The following is a 23,208-nucleotide window of genomic DNA, read 5'->3' on the forward strand; positions in this document are numbered from 1 at the left end:
GGCACCTTGACCAAAATATCCTGAGGGAGGTTAGCCTGTTTACTTTCCATTATCAGCAACAATTTGGAGTGGTGGTATATGGATGTGGTGCAAGCATAATGGGAAGCATGGTCTTCTATATCCAAAATAAATTTCTCCGACTTGCTATTTTCTGAATGTATGGCAATTATCAACTTTATTTGCTTCTATATCCATGGTTGATTTGATACACAACTCATTATAATCATGTTATATTGGGCTGTGATCTTGCAACAGAGAGAAGGAAAAGCTCCTTCCAGAATATGAATCTGCCTGAAGCTCCTGCATTGCCCTCTCTCAACCTCGATAACCTCAAGCTGATTGAGGTGAGCTTAATTAATTATGCAAAACATTAGTGTCTCTTGGTGTTGGATTAACAATTAAGTTGGCTGGTTTAAGTTATTAACATCCTGAGTTCAAGCCATTTAACGTCATGTTAATTAACACCAGATGGGTTACCTCAGCCTGTCATCCTTTCGAGGTCGGCAAAATGAGAATCAGCTCCAGGAAGTAAGTCATTTGAGTATCCTGTATCGAAGGGGCAACCCATACAGGATTGTGCTCCCCAGCCATTAAAAATACCTCCACAGCCCTCTGCACCTCACAGCATAAAAAGAGTGGCTTGGCTTGGTGTCTCTTAGGGGTATCCTAAATTGCAGCAGGAATTCACCCATTCATGCACAATGCTTGAATTTTATTTTATTTTAACTAGCAAATGTATATGTATTTCATAAAGGCAGGGATGGAGTCTGACGTATATATGTATATATATGTATATATATATATATATATATATATATATATATATATATATATATATATATATATATATATATATATATAATGTACATTATGAAAAATGAAGACCCACCCACATCTCTCACCTGTGAATGGAGGGAATTACCAATCAGCTCTCACCTCATCAATTAAACCCAGGTGGGTAGGATTATATAAACAAATTGATTCATCCCATGCTCTTCCAGCTGAAGAAGCTGCATAAAGCAACCATGAAAGGCTACCCAAGGTACGCCCTTTGCTGTTTTGCAAGCTCATGAGCCACCTGGATTTAATTGATGAGGTGCAAGCTAATTGGTTATTTCCTCCATTCACAGGTGAGAGATGTGGGTGGGTCTTTATTATTTATATGTTGACTGTTTTGATGTTTGCATGTGGTACATGCTTGAGAGCCTCATTGGTATGCATTTCTGTCTGTACTGTCGCTGAAGGTTCGCCAACAAGCGATGAAACCGGTCCGGCTTCTGAGGGTGTGTGGCATTGGGATTCTCATGTGTGTACGATTTGTGAATGTCTTTACATCTCTGGAGGAACTCTGGGAAGGGTTTGAAACAGCAAAGGGCTTATCTTGGTAGGCTGTCTTGGCTGCTTTATGCAGCTTCATTGGCTCGAAGAGCATGGGAGGAGTCAACGTATATATATATATATATATATATATATATATATATATATATATATATATATATATATATATATATATATATATATATATATATATATATATATATATATATACACACACACACACATACATATATAGAAATGTATTGCACATACATCTGGTGTAGCTATTTTTTAAGCTTCAATAAACAAGTTTATGTACCCATTTTTCATCATGCATCAATCTTGACACCTTTAGTCCATTCAACAATATATAAGCTCCTTGCTGTGTAGATACAATTGCAACATCTGTGCATTGCACCCTTGTGACTTTCAGTGATACTTTGAGTCTTCGGCATGAACACCCTCTGCGGCATCTGAGTACGCATGCCAAGTTTGGCTGAGATCAGCAAAAAACTGAAGGAGCTCGCGAACAAACAAACACACAGACTTTTCGCACTTTATAATATATAGATTGTTGGCTAAGATTTAACGCTGCTGAATTGACCACTCTACTTTGTTTTAATATGTTGTGCATACTATGGCACTTATGTTCAGGACTGAGTCTTATTTACCCAGTCTTATGTCCAACTATGTGATTAGAAACTTGAGGAGAACATTGTACGTGTCCTTGTTTGTTGGAAAGCCAAGTTTGTTATCCAGTGAATTACTTTTTTGGCTTGCCCAAGTTTTATTCAATGAACATTAACGTTTTTTTTTAAATGTTCTTTTCAGGCCCCTTCCTCCAAAAAAACATTTTTACACCTGGCCCAATGATTTATTTTATTATATTATGAAATTGGAAGCCTGTTTGTTTGTGTTAAAACTGTTATTATCATACTGCTGATGTTTTTTTTCTTATTTACAAAACGTGCCAATGCTTTTGATTTTAAACTCATGTTACATTAAAAAAACAAAAAACCATTGTTTCTCAAAAGAGGAAAGTAACATTCCATTCTTTACTCCCTGGCCTAAAACTTGAAATGTAATCACCTTTAGGAAGTAACTTCCTTGCAAATAACTGATATCAAATTTAAATATAACAAACATTAATCATTGGTGACCAGCTTTCACGACCTTGTTCATATTTTTTTATGAGTCGACATACATAAAATTTCTCAAACGTTGTCAGGTGATTAATTTTACCAAATTACATTTTCTAACATTGGCATTTACAAGTGAAACCGATGTTGAAGATCACATCAAATCATAAAGTGCAAATTAATTTTATTGGTGAGGAAGTTAAGAAGGGTGAAGAAAACAAAATGCTGAAAATTTGCTGAGTTTATTGTTTCGCACCCCTGCAATGCTGTATGATAAATACATTCATTCTTCTCCTTTTGGTTTTGAGTGTTAGTGTGCCTAAACACGTATGAAAAATGCCTAATGATGCATGATGCTTCATTTGCTGTATTAAAATAGTTCCATAAACATTAAAATGTTTTAAAATCAGCCGATAGTATAATCAGCCTAATCTTCAGCGATTCCTTACAAAATCCAGATAAATATTAAATTCCTCAGATGTGTTAAAGCCTGTTCTTTTTGTAGAAGTAGGATTGAAAAATATGTTAAAGTTGAGCTTACAAAAATATCAATTAATTCATATGCAATGTGCATTTTATTTTCCATTTACAATTAATATCTCTATCATTCTACCTGCATCCTATATGCATAAGCTCAACCATGAGCCTTGGATCACTGTTTAGAAAGAAAATATAATTAAATAAACTCCTCCTTCAGCAACATTCTGAACAGAATTGATATACAACCATTACCTCAGTTGGGTTAAAACAGTTACTGCCCTACCACCACCCTCTCCTCCACTCACTCTTTTCCCTGGTTCACTCATTATTTTATCTTATTTAAATTGCAAAATATGGTTCATCTCCTGCTTTTATGGTAAGATTAGAATTTTCTATTTACAACTTTTGACATTTATATTAACACACTGCAACAGTGGCTTTTATTTCTCTGATACGAGCTAGCAATTGTATTGTTTGATGTACTGTTAGGGTTGAACAAGACTGTGACAACCTGATGCATTGTAAGAGGTACTCTTAAAATTATGTACAATTGTTTTTTTTATTTTATTTAAATGTTTCCAATTTTTATAATATATCGTACTAAAATATGCAATTTGGTGTGTCTCTGTCTGAGCGCAATACATTCGGTCATGACTTATCCAATCTGAACCATACTTGACAAGAGGACGAAGCATCACATGATGGAGATTGTAGTGACTTCATCCCCCCCCCACCCCTTCCATAAGGGGGTATTCCACGTTGGGTGAAATCCACGTTAAGGTGTATAGATAGCTCATCATTTTCCGGGGGTCTTTTTCGGTGTTTATCCAAGGCCACTTCAAATAACAAAAATTATAACAACACCAATGTTAATAGCATAATATTAACACAAATAATATCGCCCCCTCCCCAAGGGTTTTTTCCTCCTTGGACAACCACCCTGTTAATGTGTATAAATAGCTTATTGTGGCATTTCATGGGGCACCCCTATCTGAAGGTAAAGAAAAAATTATTAACCACAAACACGTATGATTACCTTTTTAAACATTCGCTACTGTTGTTTAACACTAAATTGAAAGGGAGGAAACCCACCGTTCTTGAGACATTATATGCTTATCGCATCTCCAACAGATTAACAGAGCCAAGCCTCAATCTACTGTAATCTACATACCCGAGAGAGAGGCTAGCAACATGACACTTCATGTCAATCCCATAGGGAGTGGGTGCACTAGTATTACAAAAAAGGGAAAGAGACAGATCGAGTTCCTGGTGAAGCAACCTCATGCTGTCAGATGAGAAGAGAAGATCCAACATAGGAGTGTTAATTTAATAATTTGTATGCATAAATTAAACTTCATTTGTGGTTCCTATGAGTTAGTGAAATGGGTCCATCACTAAGATTTTTCTTATAATCTGACATTCTTCAAACTTCATCACTTGTGTGTTACATTAGAATCTGGATAATCAGCGTATGCACCTATTTTTAGATTTAGTGGAACACCTATGCACTTTTACGTATTCAAAAATCCATGACATGCACTTGTAATGGTAAATGTTCTTCGGCTTGGCTGCATAGATGTCAGTTTTTACATCAATTCAATTTATTTGTCCATACCTCAAAAACAAAGACTAAATACACTTTCAGTCCAGGTATATGTATCTGTTTAAGCTCCGTGACAAGTTTGTTTTCCATGTCCGGGAAAAAGGCCCGTCTTCTACTCCCTATGTTCTTTGAAACTTTCTCACTCTGAGCAATGATTTCTTCATTCTTCACTTGTGTTTAGTCCAAATTTATTACACGTCTGTTACTGGTTCTTACATGAGTTTTAAAACGCAATAATCTCAATCTTCTTTTCATGGGTGTATGATCAATGCTTCACTGGTGTGTCCATTTTGAACCTGTTGAAAAATGTTGTTTTACAACCCTTTATGATAAAGGGTCGTAAAACACCCTTCTATGACCCTTGATGAACAACGTTGTTTTGAACTTACAACTCTTGTAACAGCACCAGACATGTAAGAAATTCGGACTTAAAGTTTATGTGTCAATAAAGCATGAAACACTGTAGTGTTTGAGCTGATAATTTCAGTTTTCAAAGCCTTACTATGACGATTTTATATGTGCTTATTTTTATGGATTAAATCAAATTGGGATGCCTGTGTGTGCTTATTTTTCATATACACTTATATCCACGCATACGCTTATTATCCAGATTCAACTGTATATCTTCAGTCATAAGTTCTAGACACAATTTAACATATACCACCATGCTGTTTTGCTTGCAGTGAATATTTAAAGTGAATGTTTGAAGGACTTTAATTGAAAAAAGGACAGTTTTTAAAAATGAAAACATTTTGTGCCTGGAATGGATGCATGACAGTTGATTGGGCGAGGTCGATGTGGTGCCGTGTGGCGTGGCTTTCTCGATGAGCGGCCTGTTGCTGTGAAGGTGCTACCAGCAGCCTATCACCAGAACTATCTCACAGAAAAAGAGCTTTACCGACTTCCTCATATGGCTCATGACAACATTGTACACTTCATAGCAGCCGAGGAGCGCATGGGCCCAGAAAGTATGCCTGAGTACCTGATCTTCATGGAGTACTACACAAGGGTGAGGTGTTGTGCATTTGCAACAACTTCATTCTGTGATAATATATTGTCAACTAATTATTTTGTGAAGATATTATGCAAGAAACTGCAATTTGCAATATTAAGAAAAATTGAGGCCTCAAATAAAATTTGCCACTGTAAATTTGTATGTAACTATAAAATACACATCCTTCATTCATTTAAAGAAAATACACTAAAAGTCATTATATTATAGTCCTGTATAAATGTATCCGTTATGATAAAACAATTGTTGATTCTTGATAATTTATCACTTTAGCTGCCATCTCTTCCTGAAGAATCAAACATTAACATTACATTGTTATTGTCAATGAAAAGAAAGAAAAAAAAAACATGGGAGGGGAGAGAGAGGGAGAGAGGGAGAGAGAGGGAGAGAGAGAGAGAGAGAGAGAGAGAGAGAGAGAGAGAGAGAGAGAGAGAGAGAGAGAGAGAGAGAGAGAGAGAGAGAGAGAGAGAGAGAGAGAGAGAGAGAGAGAGAGAGAGAGAGAGAGAGAGAGAGAATGAATGAGAGAATGAATGAGAGAATGTTGGGACTCTCCTTCAGCTCACCCATGATGGCAGCTGTGACCAATAACTCACTTATTGATTACAGCTATTTGCAAGGAATCGTATGAAAAAAATTCCTCAGTGAGTTGGGGAAATGCTAAAGCCTTCACACGAGTTATGGAGGACAGCAGACCCTTCTTCTTTGCTGGAGTTACGTTCTTGAAAAAATGCATGTTGGGCAAAACCATGATGCACAAAGTGAAGACTTTATGGGAAGAATAGGGTTAGGGGAACCAACTCCAAAACGTATTTATTTTTTGCCTAAACAAGAAAAAAATGAAAAACTTCAAATTTTACTTGCTTTTGATGATGGTGGTGGAGGATGGAGGATGTTGGAGGTTATTGAGATGACATCGATGTCCCTGGATTCAGTCGGCATGCATACTAGGTTCATCAGGGTCATCAGACTTTGTAAAGAAGGAGGTGATCTTTGTCTGCTTTGCCTTGTTCTGCATGCGATGACAGCATCCATCTCACGCTTAAATTTCAAGCACCTCTCCATGAAAACCAGTGAAAACCTCTCAATATATGTGCCTCATTCTGCTTTATCCCAAGTCTTCCCTTTCACGCTCAGCAACTTTATCTTAATTCCCCCTCCTCGCTTCAAAACAAACAAACAAATAAATATTTTCACTCAAACAAATCACGAACTCATTTTGCCTCATTTCCTTCCTTCGTTTATTCTTTATTTCTTCCTTTCTCATTACCTCCCAATGAAATCAGCATTCCTCATAATTGAATCAATTTACATCTTACTTTAAAAGCTTTTAATGACACTTTATAATGTTTCCTTTGCTATATTTCACAAAAATCCCATGTCATTCTTCTATATAACACCCCGCAACATAATTAAAACACTAGCGAAAATTAATACACGTGAGATCACGCGATAGCAAGCTAAATCACACGATATCTCGTGATAACAGTTCGTGTGGCACGATATCAAAAAAGCAACTGAGTGCGACAGGGCAGCATGGGGCTGTGAGGTGAGATGAAGATGCAGGGTTGTGTATTCTTCCATCCCAGACTGCGATAGAGTGAGGGACCCACTCCGCAATCGGCACATTTCACCACAATAATTAAACCGTGATTAAGTGAAACTGCGATGCGGAAACCCATGTTTGAAGTGGGCCTGCTATCGTCTTAAACTTTGTCCAAAAGGGCAAAAGGAATTTAAAGGGTCTTAATAATATAAGGGGTCTAAATGTTCAGTGTCTAAAGAGTCTGACTTGGTCTTAAGGTAAAAATAGTCGAAAGGGGATATTCCAATTGTCGTTATGGTCAAAACCGTTACTAAAATGTAAAAAGAGTCTAAGCATGCAGTCTAAAGGGTCCAAAGGTCTAAGATGTACATTTGAATAGTGTGTAATTAATAGTAGTTGTCACAGTCCAATAATATATAATTATTATTGGGTTGACTGAGGCTTCACCAAGTGTTCACCGTCTGTGTTTTCTGTTTTATGTGTATGTGTATGTGTATGTGTATGTGTATGTGTATGTGTATGTGTATGTGTATGTGTATGTGTATGTGTATGTGTATGTGTATGTGTATGTGTATATCAATCACACCTCCTGGCTGTTATGGTGAGCATCGCCGTGGATTATGTGTCACATGGTAAAACCACATAATCCGCAAAAAACAACCATCTGCCTGCCACCCAGATGATTGTTCCTGCTAATGCAAACCATTCAACCAGAAGGCATGTGGTGTGATCTGCAGGTAAATTGAAATATGTGGAGTATGATGAGCACTCCCCCAAACTCCAGTAGACATAAAGTACGACACCAAAGCATCACCTCCAATCCAGAAGCCTCAGCCTCGCGACTGTCAAAGACAAAGATTACATGGTAAACCTTCACTTTTTGTGGATTATGGTGATGCTCACCATAACAGCCAGGCTGTGTGATTGATGTTTAAACAAAGAATGTGGTCATCATTGGTTAGATATTTATCATTATGCCATCCAGATGAAAATTTGGGAAGGCATTCCGTTGAAGTCATGGGAACTCACTCCCATTGAGGAGTCCAATTGTATAATTATGTATTCTGGCCCTTTGGGGTTAGGGTGTGTGTGTGTGTGTGTGTGTGTGTGTGTGTGTGTGTGTGTGTGTGTGTGTGTGTGTGTGTGTGTGTGTGTGTGTGTGTGTGTGTGTGTGTGTGTGTGTGTGTGTGTGTGTGTGTGTGTGTGTGTGTGTGTGTGTGTGTGTGGTTGACCATGTTCTTCAGCCTATGGGCTGAGGGGCATGTGTATGCCAATGGGACAGTCTTTTTGGACTGTGTTCTTTGACCATGGGGTCAATGTGCACGTTCCAAGCTGTTTAAATGTTTTGATTTCTTTAACTTTTTTGTATAAAAAAGATTCCTCCATAAGAGGTAAATACATCCAAAATCCGGCTCGGTGGCACCATTTGATGTTTCGTTGATATTTACCATGAAATCTTTGTTTGACAGAATTGCCGGGTTGAGGCCTCCAGATTGGAGGTGATGTTTTGGTGTAGGACTTTATGTCCAATGGAGATTGGGGAAGTGCTGTCACACACACTCCACAATCCACATATATTGATATATATAAATATATATATATATATATATATATATATATATATATATATATATATATATATATATATATATATATATATATATATATATATATATATATATACACACACACACATACATATACAGTATATATTAAAGAAGACGAAGGCACTTCCAACCAAAAGTAATCTAGATCTACTCTGCTGATTTGACCAATAAACAAGAACAGACCCGGTCTCTTCACAGCAGGCTTCGTCAGGCAATGGATCCTGAGCCTCGGCATGTGTCCGGTTTTTTGTTTATCTGGAATGTAAATTCCAGCAACGTTCCTCTCCTTTCCTGGAAATGGATTGCAAAGCTCGTTTCCGGTCAGGTGACTAAGTAGGTCTAGATGTTAAATTGTGGAGGCCATGCCAATCACTTGACCGAAAGTGCGTCAAAATGGCTGACTTGGTCAACTTTTGGGAAAATTACGTAAATTCCTTCAAAAACATTCCTCTCCAGCCCCACCAGTCAGTATGCTACAAAATTTGGGTTACAACATTAGGTCAGCCCAGATAAGCTTCAGGTGCAGTGGTCCGATTTTTATTTCCAACACGACCGCTCATTTCCATTCACATGCTGGTGCTCGAGGTCAAATGTAAAAGTGCATTTTAAAAAAAATTATTTTGTTTTGCAAACCTCAAGCAAAATAAACATCAAATCACATTATCGATGGGCTGCTCTGCTCTTTTTAGCTTATCTGTAATTTAAATTCAAGATAGGGTATTGTTCGTTCATCTGTCCATTCCTGTCTGTCCACCCATCCGTCATCTACTTCAACTTCTCCAGCCAAACCACTGGGCCAATCCAGCTGAAATTTGGCAGCAATGTTACATTCTTGACTGGTACCAGGGATTACAAAACTCGTTCCGGTCACGTGACTTTAAGTAAAATGGTCAACTTAGTAAATTTCTTCAAAAATCTTCTTCTCCAGACCAAACAGTCAGAATGCTACTAAATTGGGGTGACAACATTAGGCCAGGGCCATGGAGGAAAGAATGGGACTGAACAGACTGGGGAAGTTGGTTCCACAGGCAAGAGAAAAGTAGAACAAATGAGTGGAGGTGAGCAGAGAGCCTGGATTTTGGGAGTTTAACATGAAGAGGGTTACTGGCAGACTGTGTACCCTGCAGAAACTTTGAAGAGACAAAGCCAAGAGAAGACGGGGGGGGGGCAAGACAAAAAAATCAGGCAGTAGAATTAGAATACAGAGGCCACAATTCTCTCTGTGATGCGAAAGTAACAGGGTTGAACACTCAGCTTCATTATGGGAGATCCCAATTAGTTTAAGGCCTTGCTTTCCATGGCATGAAGAAGGGCAATGTGTTAGGATTAGAATGCAGGGGGAGAAGAGATGCAGGGGTAGAAAAGAGGAGTTTGGAGCGGATGAAGTAAAGAGGGGGTGGGATGTGAAAGGAAGCGAGCAGGTATTTAATGGAGGAAGCAAGGAGGTGGAGAGGCATGTTGTAGGTGGACACGTTGTGCGGTTGGGGGGATGCTGAGTGGTGGGGGTGTATGGATGCTTTTTATTACTTAATGCTTTTTCCATTCTTAAAACATGTCAGAATAACCATACAATCAGAAAGGATTGATTTAACCTCAAACATATCCCAGAAACTCTGGAAAAATGAGGTGCAATACGCAAGTAAAGGTTCACACTGCTGAGTGCCTAATTTGAGGAGTACAGAGCGAGTGAGTGCAAGAAACACATCAGTCATGACCAAATGCAGAAATTGAAAAAATTGGAAGAGGGAAAGTGCAAGCACCACACATATATATATATATATATATATATATATATATATATATATATATATATATATATATATATATATATATATATACATATATATATATATATATATATATATATATATATATATATATATATATATATATATATATATATATATATATATACATATATATATATATACATATATATATACATATATATATATATGTACTCACCTGGGACTACAACTTTCCTGACATAGAAATCTCTCAGAAGTGGGTTTCCATCTCAGATGACGAACTTTATTTTCCCATTTTTTTCTTTCTTTCTGGCATTTGTGGACAAGAAACATTTTGAAAACCCTTCTCTGATCAATTGGTGCATCATATGGGACAGCATCCTATCATTTATAAAAGAATGATGAGCAACCAATTATATCTTGTGCTCGTTCACCGAATAAGCGATGGAAATAAATAATGCCCATGACTCACGTGCCCAGAAATTTCCAAGATGCACCGTTTCACTACTTCTAGTATATATGGAGTCTAGTCTGGAGCGAGTGTATTGGGGCACAGTTGTGAAGACGGCATGGAGGAGTCTGTCACCGAAGTCCCAGACACGTAACAAAAAGAGTTGGATTTTAGGATTCCAAGGGTGGAGAGAAGAAAGCAGACAATATAGCATTGCGATCGCAATGATGAGTAAAGGCATGAATAAATATGGCGCATGGATTTGAGTCATCCAGAGATATCCAGAGATTCAGAGTGGGGTAGAACGAAAAGCAAAAAAGCAAAGAGAGGGGGAGAATGATATTTGGAAACAAATATGTGGGATGATTGAACATTTTGAAATTGCCATTTAAAAAGGTTAGAATTGATGGAGGGCAAAGAAGAAAAAAAGAAAAGGAAGAAGAGGAAGAATAAGGATAATAATAATGAGAAGACGCATGACGAAAGTTTTATTTTTGTTTTTTTTTTGGTTGGTCCACTAACACTGATAGCTGTTAGTTCAACTAAATCTGAAAGCTTCAACTTCATTTAAGGCAGAAATGTATTTTGTGTCTACAAAATTTACATCAAAGATCCAGGAGCATGTTTGTTTTGTACAAAGCCTTTGGGCGAGCAGAATGCTCATATGGACTGTTCAATAGATTGTTGTGCAAGAGAAAAATAAAAGGTGATACGATTGTTCTGTGAGTTTACGTTTAGCAAATAATTGTATACATTGAACTAAATGGCTTATTCATACAATTTTACTTGCCTGCTATTGTTTCAAGCTTCTATTAAGATATTGTGTGAATTACTGTGTGCAGGGCTCGCTGGCAGAGTTTCTTACTCGACAAACAAGCGACTGGCTAACATTGTGCAAATTATCTCATGGACTGACTCGTGGTCTTGCCTACCTCCATGCTGAAGTTGTCAAGAACGGTACAATGCTTTATTCGTATCAAAGACATTGCACTTTAAAATTAATTGACAATGAAGTTCACATGGTTAAGTGTGTGTTGCAATATCACTTGACTTTTTGTTTAAAAAAAAAAACATTTTTGAAGCATATATTTGAAAAAAATTGATGCAATTCTTGGCAGAGTATGGTACAGGAGGATTGGGAAAATATGATAAAGAGATGTATGTTAAATATGCAGAATACAAGCCAAAAATGGTAAGGAGAAACTCAAAACACGTGAAAGACTGCAAAGTGATACTTGTCGAAGCAATAGCTGAGCAGCGCAGGCTGTTCGTGATGGATTTACGAACATTGGCTGAGAAAAGAGGAAACGGCATGTAAATGAAAAGAAAAACACAGTAATGGAAGTTTGTGAATCTGTGTGTTAATGAAAGGTACAAATAATAGCGGATGCAGCAAATGAGGGAGAAAAATATGAAGGAAGGGGTTAAATAATGCTTTATTGAAGAGTATCTTGCAATGCGCAAAATTAATGTCGATGGGTGTTTATACTCCATGCGAAGCATGATGTCAGAGAGGCGAGATAATTCACAGTTACAGCCACCTGTTAAATTGAAATGTGTAGCATTTTTGTTTGATGAAGTAATATCTTCGGCTGGATGGGTTTGAGAGTAGAGAAGCAGCAGGTGAAACCCGAATCCTAGCCAGGTCTCTTCTAATGACTCGATGTAGTGTTTGGTCTTTCATTTGATCATTCATATCAGGAAGAATGGAAAAATTGGATAATAGAAAATCTTCAAACAAAAGGATGAACCTGTTGCAGTTTGAATTTTATTTGAAATCCTTCCTGAAAAATTTTATCTTTATTTTTTCATGTATACTCATTCTTCTATCAAATAATTTTTCATGCCACTGACGAGAGGTACAGTACAGTTTTGAAATGTGATGATGAATGATGTTTCCCTGACTTTGTAAGTGCTGTGTATAATTTGTAATTCAGTCGTGTGCAACTGATAAGGTTCAAAATATTTGATCCTTATTGCAAGGAAATTATGGCAGGAAATGGGCTTTTCAGTTTCAATTAAAACCATTTCGTGGAAATCCTCAAAAGGCCCAAAGCAGTGAGTGCCTGGCATTGTGGCATGTAGGTCTTACTGCGGAAGCTTCGTCGTGGCAAGGAATTTGTTTTTCAAGAAATTTATCTTGTGGTGTGCAAAAGAGGGAGGAAATATGCAAGACAGGATGGGTGAACGCAACTGGAAAGCAAGGCACTTTAAGGATAATGAGAAAGGATAATATTCTAGATGTATTATTTTTTTTCATTGATATTATTATTATGATTACGAGAAGCACCTGCTTCTTATGGGAGCCACCAGGGGGGGGGGGGGTCATGTTATTGTCTTTATGGTTATTAATACCATAGCAGTGTAGCACTCTATGGGTGATCTTGTTCCAAGCATGCAACATGTTCTTCTGATGCATCCCTTTATTTGGATGGTGTATCGGAAACACACTGCTGCCTCGATCGCTCCCAAAAAGACAATTAACCCGGGTTACGTATACAGAGCAAAATCATGCATACTGCTCATGCGCATATATAATGTCCTAAAAACATGCTCTGCTGCTCTTGCACATCCTCTCTCTGCCTTTTTCAGCTTGTCGTTTGTGCTGGACGTCTTCCATCTGCTTAGAAATCCACCAACATCACCGTGTTACATAAAAGGTGCAAAAACTGAAACCCCTCAACTTCAGACCTCTCAGTATACTTCCAATCATCAACAAGGTCATGGAATCCATCACAGCAGTTGATATGAAATCCTTGCTTTCCTCCAACATCATCTCGGATAACCATTTTGGTTTTAGACCAGATCACTCCACCTTGAAAATGCTGCTTCTACTCACCCAACAATGGATGGAGGCCCAGAATGTCAGACATGAGATCAGGGCTGTCTCTCTGGACATATCTTGTGCTTTTGATACAGTCTGGCATCCTGCCTTACTCTCCAAACTGTCTGTCTATACCATCCAAGGCAAACTCCTCCCACACATGGTTCATTGACTTCCTCTAATCTCGCAGCCAACGTGTGGCACTCAATGGAATCCTTTCATCTCCTCTCCCTGTCAAGGCTGGAGCGCCCCAAGGCAGTGGTCTGGGCACAGTCCTATTCCTGATATTCACAAATTTTATCTTTCTGACGCTCTGGAAAATCCTCTTTATCTATTTGCTGATGGCTCCATCCTCTGCCATGACATTCCTCATCCTTCAGAGAGGCAGGCTGCAGCCTCTTCCCTCTCTTCAGACCTTGAAAAAACAATCACAAGCTGGTCAAACACATTGAATATGTCTTTCAATCATCTCTCTCTCGATTTGTTATATCTCTCGATCTCGATCTCTCGATCCCACCTCTCGATCTCAATGATTGAATCATGAAATCATCTTTCAGACAAGTTTCACACTCTCATGACCTCTCTCCGAAAGGAACATCTGACAAACCCTCCTCGCAACTTTCTTAACAATCCTCTTGAGGAAGTTCAGTCATTCAAACTCCTGGGTCTCACCATCAGCCATGATCTTTCATGGGCAAACCACATTTCAAAGTTGGCTTCGAAAGCCAGCCACCGACTGGGCATCCTCCGTTGTACAAAGTCTTTTCTTGGCACACCTGAACTCCTATCCACCTACAAGGCCTTCATCCACAGCTTGATAGAGTACTGCTCTCCCCTCTGGGCTGGCTCCCCTGCCTCACATTTTGCTCAGCTTGACACCTTGGAAACCAAGGCCTTTAAGATTATTAGAATCTCCCTCAATGAAGCTAAGTCTATGAGTCCATCACCTTGCCATTGCAGACAGGTCGGTGGCCTCTCTGTCTTCTACCATCTCCTTTCTGGTCTTGCATCCTCTGTTCTTTCTGTGCTTCCCCCCCCCCCCACCTCAGGTTTGTGCAGGACACACACAATCCACCATCAACTGCCTTCTGTTGAAACTACCTAAATCCAAAATCACTGCTCACCTCCACTCATTTGTTCCTCTTTTTTCCCCACCTGGAGAACCAACTTCCACATCCTCTTCAATCTCGTTCTTCCATCCAGGTCTTCAAGACCGCTGTTCACCACCATCTCAGATCGTCCCCAACCCAAAACCATTATCTTTTCTACCCCTGTTAACCCCACCCAAAATCCTTCCTCCTTTCAATTTTCTAGTTTTCCCTCGTGAGAATCCTCTTCTGTGTCCATCTTGTCCATTTCATGCATCCTCTCCTGCCCCACCCCCCTCCCCCACCAATTACTCCCCTCACTCATTGTTTGTCCCTCTCCTCCTTTCTCGGCCTTTGGCTCTGCTGTTGGTGTTTCCACCCTCTCTCAACTGTTCTTTTTGTCCTGTTGTGTCCTGATCCGTTCAGTGTACCAGTACCAGTTCCTCCACGAGCCTCGAATGTTTATACAAAAAATACATTGTGGTTATGTAGCTTTGGATAATTACAATTGCATAAACCCTCCCCCCAAAGGAAGAAAATGCCAAGATGGGTGAATAAAACGATTTCTTTCAAAACTTGATGGACTCAAACACATGCACAACCTCGGGGTGCCCTCATCAATTGTGAAAGTTTCAGCTTCTTTGGTCAAATACCCTCGGAGGAGTAGATACATCCATACACTTGCTCCATTTTATATACATATATATATATATATATATATATATATATATATATATATATATATATATATATATATATATTTTATGCTTATGGTAGTTACAAAGAGGAAGGGAATACATTTTGATAAATAGTAACGTAGATTCATTTGATAGGTATACAATCTGGTTTTTGAACTCGCTGTTTGTATTTATCATTGGTTTTTCAGTGCACTAATCCTCATTATTTCCTGGAGTGCAGGTGAAGCAAAGCCAGCAATAGCCCACCGTGACCTGAACAGTCAAAACATACTAGTTCGCAGTGATGGCTCCTGCGTGCTTGGAGATTTGGGTTTCTCAATGCGCTTGTCTCGACGTGGTTCCTGCAGTGGAGATGATGATACTCCAGCAATTAGTGAGGTGTGTTGAGTGCAGGATCTGGGTGGGTACAACAAGTATAGATGTGCATTTGAGTGCGTAAACATTTCATGATAATTATAATGCACTGGATAGAGTTGTCTTCTAGGAAATGCTCGATGTAACACAATCTCTCTTAAGAAGAGCACCTTTTGGTAGATGAAACCATTTTAAAAAAAAAGAAAATACTTCAACTATTTCACATCAGCTAAATGTATTTTCCTATTTCAATAAAATCTAAATATCTTGATCTGTTACAGAGAAATTAAGTAGAACTCTTCATTACAACCAGTTTGTTAAGGGCTAAGAATCAAATAGGAACTCAAGTCAAAGCCTATGAAGTGAAATAATATAATTTATTTATACTTTTCTTTTTGTGATGCTGTGGCTGTATGTGTTGCTGGTAGACCCTGGGTCAGCACTAAGGAATGCCCTTAAAATACATTTTAAACTTTGGGGAAAAGGAGTCGTTGACCGAGGGGGAGGGGTGTTTAGAGGGGAGTTGCAGATTAACAAATTTTCACAACAATGCCCTTTTCATGCAATGTATCTGCGCTTCCTTCTTAGAAATAGACTCTACGACATCTGTTTACGAAGGATGTTGGTTCGCTTTTCAAACCAGGGCTTTTGTTTGTCATTGGCATAATAATATGATGTTAGGACGACTTGTCTGAATGCAGAAATGTTCTTTGTTGCCATTGATATTTCTTGGAGATTGAGCAATGTTGTATGCTATTTCTTTTTTTTATTTGATACAAAAGTCCAGGCTCATGGAGGAGCTAAACAACAAAGGGCAGTGTGCTTAGATGTGGAAGGGACTACTAAAGGATGTGGAAGGGGTAGACATACATGTGGTGGGGTGGAAAAGAGGAATAACACAGAAGCGATCAGCAATGGCCCAGTAAGGAACAAAATGGGAGAGAATGTGAAAGAATCAGCATGTATCGAAGAGATTGCAGATGTGCATGGGTGAACCAATGAGGTAACTGGGAGGGCACTTAGTGGGAGCACATACCACCACCATGTAATGCCTGATCCACGAGAACATATCTGGTTCAATACATTTTTGAAATATCGTGCTATATATCGTTTTTGGCCTCATCTCTCAATGGTAAAGAATCGGTTTTAAAATTAAATAATTCTCGTATCCAGATCTGGATTCGGATCTTCACCAAAATCGAATCGATTCATCCTTAACACGTGCCCGATGTGTCCGCCAAGTTTCGTTGCAAGTTTTATCTCAATCCGTACACAAATTTTTTGAGATATCGTGTTATGTATCGGTTTCGCCCTATCCCTCAATGCTGATGAATCAAAAAATTATCAGAAACGCATCCGGATTCGGATCTTCACCAAAATTGAATAGATTTATCCTCGTCACACACCCGACATGTCCACCAAGTTTTTTTTTTTTTTGTTTTTTTTTCGGAATCCGCCCACAACTTTTTGAGATATCGTGCTATATATCGTTTTTGGCCCTATCTCTCAATGGTGAAAAATCATTAAAAAATTCGAGTCGGCGGATCCGGATCTGGATCTTCACCAAAATTAATCAGTTCGTCCTTGTCACACACCCAACCTGTCCACAAAATGTCATCCGGATCCACCCACAACTTTTTGAGATATCCTGCAAACAAAGAAACGGACAGAAACGGGTGCAAACATAACCTCCTTCACCTTCGGTGGTGGAGGTAATGATGGACAGTGTATTTCAAAGACTGAAGTGAGGAGAATGAGACTATGGACAAAGGGAGCAAATTGCACAATCAAGAGAATATGGGAGGAAAGAAATACAGTGAGGGAACCAGCCTGAATTTGGGGATGATGAGCAGGCAATGGTTAATTGAGGAATGCATGTGATCTGGGCTGACTCTGGGATGGCAGATGATATGGCAGGAAGAGCAAGGCTCGATGTAAGCTTATATAAAAATGGAGAACTAACCAACTTGCTTCCGGTGGAATAGTGACAGCCCTTACGAACCTGCCTGCTGCTTTGAGATGCCAATGATCTTGAAGGCCTTGGCCACCTCAAGAAGAGTAAGGTGGGAGGCAGAAGCACCAGCCGAGAGCACAGATACATACACCATGGAGTTACACATGAAGGCCTCATTTTGGTTGATTTTGGACTAAAACGGAGTTGACATATACTCTTTCCATAATGTTAAATTGCAGGTTATAGTCTTCAAGAAACTAAGGCCTTCAAGATCATTGGAATCTCCCGCAATGAAGCTGTGTCGATGGACCTATCACTTCACCATTGCAGACAGGTCCATGGTCTCTTCCACCACCTACTTTCTAGTCCCTCCCCCCTCTGCATTGCCCCCCCTCCCTTCCATCTCCCATGTTTCTGGAGGGTGCACAGTGCACACTACACATGGTCCACCATCAACTCTATTCTGGTGAAACCCCCATAATCCAGAATCACTGCTCACCTCCACTCATTCGTTCCTGTCTTTTCCCACCTGTGGAATCAATCAACTTTCGCATTCTGTTCAATCTCATTATTTTCTCCAGGTCTTCAAGACAGCTGTTCCCCACCAGCTCAGATCATCACCCATCCAAAAGTATGACCTTTTCTACCTCTGTTGGTCCCCATCCCCCAAGCCCTCCTTCCAAATTTCCAGTTTTTTCCTTCCTGAAAGTTTGCTTCTGTATCCATATTGTCTACTCCAGTGCCGGACAAGGTCATTGCTCAGATAATTCTTGATAGGGTTCGCCACCATCTGCTTGAGCACCAGTGCCCAGAGCAGTCAGGCTTTACACCAAAGAGGTCAACGATTGACCGTATCCTTGCTCTACGTGTCCTCACCGAACGTAGACGAGAGTTTTGGCAGGGGCTGCTTGCAGCCTATGTTGATCTCTGTAAAGCGTTTGATTCAGTGAATCGGGATGCCTTCTGGAGGATACTTTGTCTTCAGGAGGTGCCACCAAAACTGATCAATCTGATATCTGAACTACACTCTGGTACTGAGAGTGCTGTGAGATGTGGTGATACAATCTCTGACTTATTTCCAGTTGTTACTGGAGTTCATCAGGGTGTGTATTGGCACCCACACTTCTCAGCACTTGTATGGACTGGATTCTGAAGAGGATGTTGAGAGATCAAGCTGCGGTGCATCGTTTGAGAATATCAAGATCTCGGACCTTGATTTAGCAGATGATGCAGACATCTTTGCGGGGACTCTGGATATCCATTTGGGGGCCCTTGAGATGCTGAATGAGGAGTCGGAACCACTGGGATTATGTTTTCCTGGGCCAAAACTAAGATCCAAGCTTTCAATGACATATTGGATGCTGCTATCTTCTCTGTACCTGTTTGTGGTGAGGATGTTGAGGTCACGAAGAGAGTCACTTACCTTGGCAGTGATATTAATGTCTCTGCTGACTGTGAGCCAGCGATTAATAGACATCTGGTTCGGGCCTGGGGAGTCATGGAATCACTGGATCATTGGGTGTGGCGCTGCCGGTACCTGTGCAGGAGGACGAAAGTCCGAGTCTTCAGGTCCTTGGTGCTTCAAGTCCTCCTCTATCAATTTGACACTTGGACTCTGACCAGGGATCTGAGACAGAGACTTTATTCCTTTGGTTCCAGGTCTCTTCAAAGAATCCTTGGCTATCGCTGGTCAGACTTTGTGTCCAACGAGCGGTTGTTGAGAGAGACTCAAATGAGATTTGTTACCTGCATAGTCCGTGAGTGACAGCAGCAGCTGTATGGACATGTGGCTCGTTTTCCTGGCGCTGATCCTGCTCACCAGATTATCTCAAGAGGGATCCTCGTGAGTGGAGGAGGCCAACGGGCCAACCATGTGCCTCGTTGTTGCAGCAGCTTGATCGGCATCTCAAGGAGTTGGGAACGGGCCAAAATGTGTATTTGCTTTGGGGGAATGCATATGGAGGCTCCTGGAGTACTGTCGGAAAGTGGACGCAGTGATGCACTGCTTTTGCGCATGTTCCCATCGCTGACCTGACCTCACCTGACCTGACCACCCCATGCATCTTCCCTTGCTCCTCCTCTTTGCTGTTTTTTTTTTTTTTACATGATCTAAGGCTCGTAATGGAGCTGCCACACCCAACAACATACAGACGAATATATGCAGCACAACACAATACAGTACTGTTTGATGAGACAAACAGCCACTGAGCTTTGGTGAAGTGCCATCACTTCTTGGGGTACTCTACGTACCAACGCTCACAAGAATGGCACCACTTTTCTTACCGTGCTCAATGGGGCATATTCCAAGGAGGAATTTCCTTCTCCCCATGAATGCCAACCTATGGGGAATGTCCATGCTCTCTACTTTTAAATGCTGAACCTCAAGCAAGGAAGTTCCACATACCATTTTTAAAGTCTTTGGTATGACTCAGCCGGAGTTTGAACCACTGACCTCACAGGCACAAAGTGGACACTAAACGTTACACCACCAAGTGTTACCTCCCAATTTCCCTTATTTGTCCTGTTGTGTCCTTCCCTTATGGGGGAAGGAAGAACTTTCAGTCAACTGACTGGAAGAGGGGCATTGTTGTCCCTCTCTGGAAAGGGAAGGGTGATCGCCAAGACTGCAACAACTACCGAGAGGTGACGCTGCTCTCAGTGCTAGGCAAGGTCTTTGCTTGGACAATTCTTGATTGGATTCGCCGCTACCATCTGCTTGAGCACCAGCGCCCAGAACAGTCAGGCTTTACAACAAAGAGGTCAACGATTGAATGTATCCTTGCCCTTCGGGTACAAACCGAACGCAGATGAGAGTTTCAGCAGGGGCTGCTTGCAGCCTATGTTGATCTCTGCAAAGCGTTCGATTCAGTGAATCGGAATACCCTCTGGAGGATTCTTGGTCTTCGTGGGGTGCCACTAAAACTAATCAATCTGATGTCTGAACTATACTCTGGTACTGAGAGTGCTCTTGGATGTGGTGATGCCATCTCTGACTTATTTCCAGTTGTTACTGTAGTTTGTCAGGGGTGGGTACTGCCTCCCACACTTTCAGCACTTGTATGGACTGGATTCTGGGGAGGATGTTGGAGAGATCAAGCTGCGGTGCGTCGTTTGGGAATGTCAAGGTCTCTGACCTTGATTTCACAGATGATGCAGTCATCTTTGTGGAGACTCTGGATATCCTTTCAGGGGCCCTCGAGGTGCTGAATGAGGAGCTGGAGCCGCTGGGATTACAGGTTAACTGGGTCAAAATTAAGATGCAGGCTTTCAATGACATCTTGGATGCTGCTATCTTGTGATTTTGAGAGATTCCAATGATCTTTAAGGCCTTGGTTACCATGGCATCAAGCTGAGCAAGGTGTGAGGCAGGAGAGTCAGTCCAAAGGGAAGAGCAGTACTTCATGAAGCTGTGGAGAAAGGTTTTTAGGTGGATAGGAGTTCAGCTGTGCCAAGGAAGCACTTTGTTTGAAGCAAAATGTCCATTCAGGTGAGGGGTGTCACATCATGGCTGAGGGTGGAGTCATCAGCAAATAGATAAAGGGGATTTTCCAGAGAGTCAATGAGATGATGGATGAAGATCAGGAATAGGACTGGGCTCAGAACACTGCCTTGGAGCACTCCAGCCATGACGGGGAGCAGGAGATGAAAGGATTGTCTTTGGAGCCACACATTGGCTATGAGAGTGGAGGAAGCCAGTTAGCCATCTGTGGAGTTGGCCTTGGATGCTCTAGGCCTTGATTGTCATTTTTAGGATATATTTTCCAATTTGATTCCAAATAGGAAAATTACAGGAAATTATGCCAATACATTTGCAGTTTGCCTGCAAATGAATGACATTCACACCAGTGTATCTTCCTTTTGCCAGAACATTGTGTGATTGTGCTAATCATTCAAGAACAATCGCAAGAGATTTGCTTTGAGGAATTCCCTCAGGGTGCAGCTGGCTTGAAGCTGCACTTCGAAGGCATTTTCCTGTGCTCAGGTCACCATGCTCCCTTGCCATTCAATGCTATCAACATCAAAATCCTCAAAGAACACTGATAAGTCAAGATTTGTGACCTCACATTTTCGCAGAGCTATTCAATGATACTTGCATCATCCATCACCTTCATTCATGCAACCGACATAGTACATATCAGATCAGCAGTACTTGAGCCCATCGCCCCATGTCACATCTTGGCTTATGGTGCTCCTTACTGTTATCATGTTAAAAAAAAAATATTTATGGTAATAACTTTATTTTTCAGTTGCAACGATGAAATTTTGTATTAATATCTGCCCTGCAATCACAGGTTACATATTTCAAAAGATTGAACATTTGAGCAAGAGATTTTAATATATTATGCATCAAATCTCAAACGACACCGCATTTATAAATAGACAAAACAAATATAGCAACATAATAGGGGCATCAATGAGTGTACTGCAGAAGATATTGCAGGCAGTGATGAGGTTGAAAGACAGATGTTGGTTTGCAGAATTTCTGAATCTTTGTGGAGATGTGAAGCTGTGTGTAATATGCTGGTGTAATGTGGTCTCGAAGTTGTGAAACAAGGGGAAAATGAGTTGGAAAGGGAAAGCAGATGAGGGTTAGAAAAGGAAGGGATGTGGCAGTCAGGAGCATAAGATGGATGAAGACAATTAAGCACAGCACGTGTGAGACAAGAAGTGGGATGAAAAACGAGTGTTCGGCTGTTACTAGTCGGTGATGGTGTAAGCCGATACCCTGACATTCAGGTTACTCATGTGAAATTTCCCATTACACCTTTGATCCCATTTAATATCTTGGTAAGAAAGTATACACTTTTGCAGCATTACTCAATAAAAACCAAAGGAGACTCCAGACTTTTTGCAGAGTGCTGCTAACTTCTTGGATTTCAGGTTGGAACAATTCGTTACATGGCACCCGAGGTGCTTGAAGGGGCCGTGAACCTGTGTGACTGCGAGACGGCCCTCAAGCAAGTGGACGTGTATGCATTGGGCCTCGTTTACTGGGAAATCTTCAGCCGCTGCTCAGACCTGTTTGCAGGCAAGAATATATCCGTCACGGTGGGTGAATAGAAGGGAGAACAGTTGGCAATTACAGCTGTATAATGCCAACAAAAGTTAGATAATATACATATTATTTTCAAACATGAATTTTCATTATCATTTGCAATGCAAGTTGAGCACAGATTATTTGGAAGAACAAAATATGGCTGGTCATGGTGTGCTGACTTAAACCTTGCTTCGTATTCCATCCTTGCACATTTCTGGGATTTGTTTTTCTTCCTCGCCATCCCTTCTGCAGTTTGTGCTTAAATTCCAATCTTCTTCAACACTAAACCTAAAATGAAACCATTAACCTCCAACACATGCATTATTGATGTAAACAACTAGTCACGCACTCC

The 23,208-nt window shown here is 40.3% G+C and overlaps 1 protein-coding gene across 2 annotated transcripts in view; it reads left to right on the forward strand.

Moving 5' to 3' along the window:
- LOC147021608 (bone morphogenetic protein receptor type-2-like) overlaps window positions 1-23,208 on the forward strand; it is a 182,577-nt gene that overhangs the window by 133,448 nt on the left and 25,921 nt on the right. The window contains exons 5-10 of one of the 2 annotated variants that reach the window (XM_085891727.1): window positions 256-344; window positions 1,245-1,283; window positions 5,318-5,548; window positions 11,743-11,857; window positions 15,731-15,888; window positions 22,700-22,847. In XM_085891727.1, the coding sequence (XP_085747853.1) occupies window positions 256-344; window positions 1,245-1,283; window positions 5,318-5,548; window positions 11,743-11,857; window positions 15,731-15,888; window positions 22,700-22,847 (780 nt within the window). The remainder of the gene's footprint in view (window positions 1-255; window positions 345-1,244; window positions 1,284-5,317; window positions 5,549-11,742; window positions 11,858-15,730; window positions 15,889-22,699; window positions 22,848-23,208) is intronic. The other variant, XM_085891728.1, reaches the window with a different exon arrangement.

This window comes from Eptatretus burgeri, chromosome 8, assembly GCF_056783735.1.
Source record: "Eptatretus burgeri isolate ZD-2024b chromosome 8, Ebu_testis_v1, whole genome shotgun sequence".
NCBI lineage: Eukaryota > Metazoa > Chordata > Myxini > Myxiniformes > Myxinidae > Eptatretus > Eptatretus burgeri.